This window comes from Berghia stephanieae, chromosome 13 (assembly GCF_034508935.2).
Source record: "Berghia stephanieae isolate SIO BIC M18660-M18661 chromosome 13, UCSD_Bste_1.3, whole genome shotgun sequence".
NCBI lineage: Eukaryota > Metazoa > Mollusca > Gastropoda > Nudibranchia > Aeolidiidae > Berghia > Berghia stephanieae.
In genome coordinates this window covers 23,575,638-23,583,412 of record NC_088372.1, presented here as the reverse complement: position 1 = coordinate 23,583,412, position 7,775 = coordinate 23,575,638, and the positions used below count along the sequence as shown (strand labels likewise).

Here is a 7,775-nt window from a genome sequence, read left to right as displayed (position 1 = left end):
GACAGTAACTGGCTCTAAACTATCGGAACAATGGCGGATGCCCTTATGAAATATTTCTCCGACGAGCATAACAGTGTATCCAGAGGAGAAAAACATTGTACATATGATCATAATTTGAGTTTTATACAATCTGATCAAATGACATATGAAAAGTTCTAGGCAGCATGAAGAATAAAAAGTACCGATTTTAATTGTTTAGAACCACGATGGCCGACGTGACATCAGACTATTGAATCCAATTATGAACAATCTAAAATTATTGTTATAGTTATCTAGGCCGCCTCCAAAATGCAATATCGTCTAACAGGCATCATGACTCGTCCTACATGTTTAGTGTTGCTGTTGGCATTGTAAAGCTAGATGAGCCCGGTTAGACATTGCACTATATAAATGCTGAAGTTTAAATGTCTAAAGTCTCCGTGAAGAAAAGTTCAGATACTTTAAGCCTGATTTTAAAATATTTATAAGACATTAAAGTCCGAGCAGTTACAGTGAAAAAAGTAAGATGAGTGGAAACGTGTATTATTTGTATCTTCCCATCTTCAAAATGGTATTATGTCGAGATGAATAAACTAAGTGGAGGAACATGAGTCTATAGCCATAAATATGAATCATAGGGTTGAATTCATTCCTTTACGGTGCTCAACAAATACACTTTCTTAAACTGCAAAAGACCTTTAGTTCGATCGCATTATCAATTATATTGTAAATTTATATTTAAGGATTCAATCCAACCCGACATACGATAAGTACCTATTTGGTACGAAAAGTCATATTTTGCTTTAATGATTCTCAACGCTGTTAACCAATCAACTGCCAAATTATGGAAACACAATTATTAGAAAATTGGACAAATAACTTCTGTTTTAATTATCGATCTTTGCTAATATAATATATCGTTAATTGCGGTACAGGATTTAAAATAAGCTAACATATATTACCAGTTAACTGCTCATGAAGGGAGTAACAGGTTGTACATCAGTTTTCACACAATGGTCTTGTTCATTGTCATTTACAAATGAAGTAAATTTGACTCAATAAAAGAAAAGAAAGACAAGAGAGAAATACCCCCCCCCCCCCCCCCAAAAAAAAAAAAAAAGAAGAGTTAAACATTCGTCAACTTTCTGCAATTTCCTTAATGTTGCACTCTCTGAAATTTTGCATGCTTTTTAACCACCCATTTGTGGTAGAGATATATGGATCTTTGTGAATCATACCTGAAATTTTCTTAACTTTCTAATAGTGGATGAATTATGTCATTGTGACAAGCATTAATAAAGTTATCGGCTGTTAATCACTGGCTAGTGTATAGCAATGCTTAGTTGGAGGAGTTTAACCTCATAACTTGTACCATCACGTACCGTCAAAAAGGTAGTGTGAAGGAATGAGCTTGAGGAACCAAATTGAGTTTATAAGCTAAATCCGTGTATCACAGATTCTTTCCCTTAGACGTGATCAAAATCAGTTAACACGATTTTTTTTTTGATATCACACGTGTAAACGTGCTATATTCTAATTGTTTTGTTTTTTTTTTATTTTTTTTTTAATTTATTTTTATTGGGGGGGGGGGTGGATGGATTCTTGACTTACTTGTCTTAAGACTCTTGTATCTATGTCGTATTCTAGTGTATCGGATTTTTGGCCCAATTCTTTCCTCCAGCCTGGAGGTCCAAGTTTATTTTCTGGGCTTTCTCTCTTAGACCAGTAGTCTACCCGTGGTTTATGGGTTTCCTTCTTCTAGGTAGGTTGCCATTAAAGACTTGCGATTACTGCCCAACCGGGTCCTTGATTTCTTCTCTAGGTTTACTCCTGAAGTCCTTCATTGTATAGGAATCTGATTGCTGCTGTAACCCTAGTAGATGGCTTCTGGGCCTTGCCAAATGGCCTCCTATGATTTGGTCAAGGGCAGTTTCACAGTCAGTCCATTACAGGGCATCCCCCTATACGCCGCCTAGAGACCCGCCGTGTTCAAGTATTTGCTTTACCTGGTGCTTGATAATCCGTCCTAGAATTAAAAAGGTTTCCACGGCGAAAGTTCCTACGGGTGAAAAATAACTTGCAGAATCCAAAAAAAATTCATTAATGCGACAACTCACAACATTGGGGCACTTTTTTCATTCGTGTGGAATGGTCTTTGGAATAGTTTGTTTTGTTTTGTTTTTTGTCCACCAATCAAGGGACTGAATTTGGTTGATGATGCATTCACTCTATAGTCAAAAAGATTCGAGTTAGAGAATGTAACCTTCTTGAAGTTTGAGTGATAAAACTCCCTCTCTTAAAATTGTAAGTACAGTCAAATCTGCCTTAATGACCACTTCTACATAACCAGCTCTGTTGACACCTTTGAAATGTTTCTATCTATTGTACTTCTATATAACGGAATCCTCCCTGACACGACCAAGACCATCTAAAGTCGTGATCTTAATGTGCAAATACCTGACTATAGCGATCACATATTCTGAAGACCACTTATTTGAACTTCGCTATCATTGGTCACAGTCACTACCTTAAAGAGTTAATTATGATTCAACCTGTCAAAACCCGACAATGGTCAAATATTCATGGTTTGAAATATGGTGATTGATTACCTATAAAATCGTGTCTGGGCGGAGTATATTCATAAGTGACCATATAAAACTAAAATGCGACTGCAGACATCAATGGGTAGGCTTATATCATCAAAGTAAGAATGTCTACCGAAGTGTTATAGCTCGGGTTGTATGCTCAACAGATGTAAGTCTATATATATGTATATAATAGATTTACAATGATTGAGCATACTCACTATCTACTTCACTAAAAATAACTAAACAATAGACGGTTAAAAGGAAGGCGGATCGCATTTCGGACTATACTGTATCACATCCCCTATCGATGAGAAACTAATAATAATAATAATTATATTAATAATAATAATAATAATAATATTAATAATAATAATAATAGTAATAATAATAATAATAATAATAATAATAATAATAATAATAATAATAATAATAATAATAATAATAATAATAATAATAATAATAATAATAATAATAGTAATAACAATAATAATAATAATAATAATAATAATAATAATAATAATAATAATAATAATAATAATAATAATAATAATAACAGTAACAACAACAATAATAAACGATGAGCTGTGATAGCTTCCAGTGCTTGAATAAGATGAGGCTAAGATAGTGTCCCCCGTCATTAAAACTGTTTATAACGACCATCTGTCTATAACGACCACTTTGGCTGTTGATCTTAGGGGCCGTTATTGACAGGTTTGACTATATCTTTAACGTAAATTTTATGAATCAAACTTGATATTAGTATTATTTAAACATCAGGTTATTCTTGATCTTTAACTTAATTTCATCAGCACTGCGCTTGATTTGTTTGCATTGAGTTGTCTAATACGTGACTGACATGTGTATGGACGATTAATTTGGCATTGGCTGGGGTATAGGGTGGATTCCTGGTCATTGCACCATCGTAGAAAATAAAACTCAGATACTTTTCCGACAATGGGTTCTGAGGAGATACAAGAAGTTTCAAAGTTGGCTGAATGGACTCAATTTCCAAGGACCAAGCAAATACGAACAGGATGCACACGAGCTAAAATAAAAGTGACTTTGTTTGTTTACTTTATTTTATTTCTAATTTATTTCCTTTTCTGTTTAAGGGTTTTACGGCGCTTCATAGTAGGTACCACATTAGTCATAATTTTTGTGACGGAAAAACCCTATCAATATATTTGGCGTCACGCGTAAAGAAATGGACTAATTTTAAACCAGGTCATTCAAAGATTTATACCTCGGACATCAAAAAACGTACAGAGCTAAATTTGGTATAGTATTATTACAGAGTAAGATTTCTTGTTATATTCCTATATCACGTCAACAATAAAAAAATGGGCATTAAAGGTAGAAAAATACCGTTTAAAAACTTTGCAGCAGCGAAAAATCTCGACATATTATTGATATACAATTTGAACCGAGTCTCTCTAAAATACAAACATTTTATCTCTATTTCGACAAATTGTTTTGATGAGAGTTGTTTAATGGCCGAGGTATTGCGTTTTGTGTTGTTTTTTTTTTTAAACCACCAAATCCTTGTTTTCAGCCTCGAGAGTTTTCGGATTGTTTACACCTCATTGTAGTTTATAACCGCAAACAATAATGTGAAAATGAGATCTCAAATTATTGAAAAAAGGATAGAGTTCACAAAAACCAAATAATCATTTTATTAAAGTTCCTTCATAATTTATGTTCTAGATAGTTTAAAACAAAATAAATAAGATATATATTGTTATTTCAATTTATAACTCGGGTCGGTAAGTGGGTATGGTTTGATGATAGAGGTAGGCATCTCAAGAGACGATGGTTTGCGCCCTGTATGGCTTTAGTCTCATCAGTCTTGTTGAGAGCAATGACGGGTGTGACTCAGCAGACCAATCCTTGCATGGCAGTCTCAACCGCAGTTGTTGCACACATAGTTTGACTGTGTGTTTGGTATTTGGATCTGCTGCCTCTCTTTCCTCCTTGCTCTCCTCTCCTCAAACTTCATCTTTCTCCTCTCCTCACCTCTCTTCACTCCCTCCATCACCGCATATCTCCAGCCGCTGCGGTCGTCAGCAAGCGACTCCTAGGTGTTTGAGTCGATGCCTGTCAATTTTATGTCTCGTTTGCAGACATCATAGAAGCGCAGAGCTGGACGGCCAGTTGGTCGCCGTCCAGAAGCTAGTTCACCGTACATGATGTCTTTGGGTATGCGTCCATCGTCCATCCTGTGTACGTGACCAAGCCATCGCAAACGTCGCTGGCAGAGCATGAGATGCATACTGAGCGAGTTTGCTCTTTCTAGCACTGCATTGTTAGTGAGTCTGTCCTGCCATCTGATGCAGAGAATTCGTCGTAGACAGCGAATGTGGAAGTTTTCCAGTCGGTTCTCCTGTCTGGCATATGTTGTCCAGGATTCACTGCCATACAGTAGGGTACTGAGTACACATGCCTGGTATACTCTGAGTTTGGTATTCAAAGTGAGTTGGTTGTTGGTCCACACTCTCTTGCTCAGTTGTGCCATGACAGCGGCAGCTTTGGCGATGCGCTTGTCTAATTCTGCATCAAGTGAGAGGTTGCTGGTGATGGTTGTGCCCAGGTATGTGAAGTGATCAGCGACTTCTAGCTCCTCGTTGTCAATGTAAATTGCTGGTATAGAGGGGACATCCTGACACATTACGTTTGTTTTCTTGATGCTGATCGTCAGCCCGAATTCCCTGCATGCGTGGGAAAACCTGTCCATCAGCCCCTGGAGGTCTTCCTCGGTATGCGCGCATAGAGCTGCATCATCTGCAAATAGCATTTCCCTTATGAGGACTGTGCGAACCTTGGTCTTTGCTCTCAGCCGTGCCAGATTGAACAGCTTCCATCACTTCTGGTGTGTAAGTGGACTCCTTCTGGGGACTCTATGAATGCAAACTTCAGCAGTAAGGAGAAAAATATACCAAACAAAGTCGGTGCGAGGACACAGCCTTGTTTCACGCCGCTGCGCATGGGGAAGGGTTCAGAGGCTCCACCATCGTAGCTAATGGTGCCCTTCATGTCGTCGTGGAATGAGGCAATGATGCTAAGCTGCTGAGGAGGACAGCCAATCTTCTTTAGCAGCTGGAAAAGGCCCTTCCTGCTAACAAGGTCAAATGCCTTTGTCAGGTCAATAAATGCAATGTAGAGGGGCATCTGCTGTTCTCTGCATTTCTCCTGAAGTTGACGTACTGAGAAGATCATGTCCACTGTCGACCTCTTGGCTCTGAAGCCACACTGCGACTCTGGGTAGATACGTTCTACGAGGACTTGCAGTCGAGCGAGGACAACGCGCGCAAAGACTTTACACACAATGCTCAGTAGAGAGATTCCCCTATAGTTATTACAGTCACTACGGTCTCCCTTGTTTTTGTAGAGGGTGATAATCTTGGCATCGCGCATATCCTGGGGTACCTTGCCTTCTCTCCAGCAAAGACACAGGAGTTTATGTAGTGGTTCCAAGAGGGCTGGCTTTCCACATTTGATGATTTCGGGTGGAATGCTGTCGTGACCGGGTGCTCTGCCACAGGCCAAAGCATCGATTGCTTTGCTGAGCTCCTCCATAATTGGTTCTGCGTCTAGTTCTTCCAGTACTGGCAGTTCTTCAATTGCGTCTAACGCTTTTTGGGTGACAGAGTTTTCTCTGGCGTAGAGTTCCAAGTAGTGCTCTACCCATCTTCCCATCTGCTTGTCCTTGTATGTGATGGCTTCCCCTGTCTTGGATTTAATAGGCGCAGTTTTCTTTGTAGATTTGCCTGTCGCCTGTTTGATGCCCTCATACATGGCTCTTATGTTGCCACTGTCAGACGCTTGCTGGATGTTGTCCGACAACTGAAGCTAGTAGTTGTTGGCGCAACGTCGTGCTGTTTGCTGTGCTTTGCTGCGTGCAGCTCGCAACGCCTGCAGGTTCCTCTGACTTGGTTTTTGTTTATAGCTGACAAGTGCGCTGCGCTTGGCATCAATGACTGGCTCCATCTCAGTAATATTGGCTTCGAACCAATCATTGTTCCTGTGCTCCTTTTTGCCGTATGTCAGAACTGCAGTACTGTAAATGGCGTTTCTAAGAGAGTCCCAGCTGTCCTGTGCGTTTTGTTCTGCTTTTCTATGAGCTGTGTTGAGATTCTTCTCAAGTTGCTCGTTGAACTCTATATTCTTTACTCGGTAAGCTGTCTTGCTGATATTGATCCTGGGCTGGCCCTTTCTCTTTGAGTGATGAAGTTTCTTTGGTGTCAGTTTCACCCTTGTGGCAACCAAAGAGTGATCTGTGTCGCAATCAGCGCTTTGATAGGACCTGGTGTTGCAAACATTGTTAAGAGAATCGCGCTTAGTGATGATCATGTCCAGCTGATGCCAGTGTTTTGACCTTGGATGTCTCCATGACACCTTGTGACATGCCTTGTTCTGGAAGTAGGTGTTCGTCACGCATAGTTTGCGATAGCAGCAGAGTTCAAGAAGCCTCTGACCATTCTCATTCATCTTTCCTATACCGTGGTGCCCCAAAACGGTTGGCCATGATTCTCTGTCGGCACCAACTCGCGCGTTGAAGTCGCCAAGAAGGTAGATGTGCTCCACTTCTGGGATATTGTTGACAATGGCGTCTAATGACTCATAGAATTGGTCCTTTACTTCAACCGAAGCTTGCAGTGTTGGGGCGTAGACGCAAACAAGGTTCACCGAGCCCTGCATGGATGACAGGCGCAGCTTTAAAATTCTCTCTGTGCCGTCGGTTGTCGGTTCGATCATAGGAAGCAATGTATGGCGTACTGCAAATCCAACACTGTGCTCCCTCACGTCTTCTGTGCCTTTTCCTTGCCAGAAGAATGTAAAGTGTTTCTCCTTCAGGGATCCCCTCTCTGGAGTCGCGTTTCCTGCAAGGCTGCTATGTCGATGTTCAGTCTGTTAAGTTCATGATCAATTACTGCTGTTTTTCGAGCATCATCCATGGCCATCTGTCAGTCCTGAGCGCATAGTTCTTACATTCCAGCTTGCTAATAGAAGAGCTGGGGACTTCGTTTTCTTTTTCATTTGCTTGCCTGGTACACAGTTTAACGATCCACTTGTCAAGCTTGCAAGCTCTAAGCTCCAGGCACCCTCTGAAGCAGGCAGATCGTGGCGGGTCAACACCTTTCTGGCTGGGGGCTGCCCGGCTTGGGGCGGGCGGTAGCTGACCAGTAGGATTACGATGATCCTCCCACCGTC

The 7,775-nt window shown here is 40.5% G+C and overlaps 1 protein-coding gene across 1 annotated transcript; it reads right to left on the bottom strand.

Annotated features, from left to right (window-relative positions):
- Positions 1-1,116: 1,116 nt before the first annotated feature.
- Positions 1,117-7,319, bottom strand: LOC144959255 (uncharacterized). Its single transcript, XM_078891799.1, has 3 exons — positions 6,494-7,319; positions 1,986-2,038; positions 1,117-1,236 (listed from the first exon to the last, which is right to left on the bottom strand). Exons 1-3 carry the CDS (start codon positions 7,317-7,319, stop codon positions 1,117-1,119), a joined length of 999 nt encoding a protein of 332 aa, XP_078747925.1.
- Positions 7,320-7,775: the final 456 nt, after the last annotated feature.

What these genes read in the sequence shown, in the direction of transcription:
- LOC144959255 (XM_078891799.1), bottom strand. Translation starts at nt 7,319, where the DNA reads ATGATCGAACCGACAACCGACGGCACAGAGAGAATTTTAAAGCTGCGC. An exon ending in CAGCTATAAACAAAAACCAA is followed by an intron (nt 2,039 to 6,493) that starts GTCAGAGGAACC and finishes TTTCACCCGTAG; the next exon opens with GAACTTTCGCCGTGGAAACC. An exon ending in GACGGATTATCAAGCACCAG is followed by an intron (nt 1,237 to 1,985) that starts GTAAAGCAAATA and finishes ATCCACTATTAG; the next exon opens with AAAGTTAAGAAAATTTCAGG.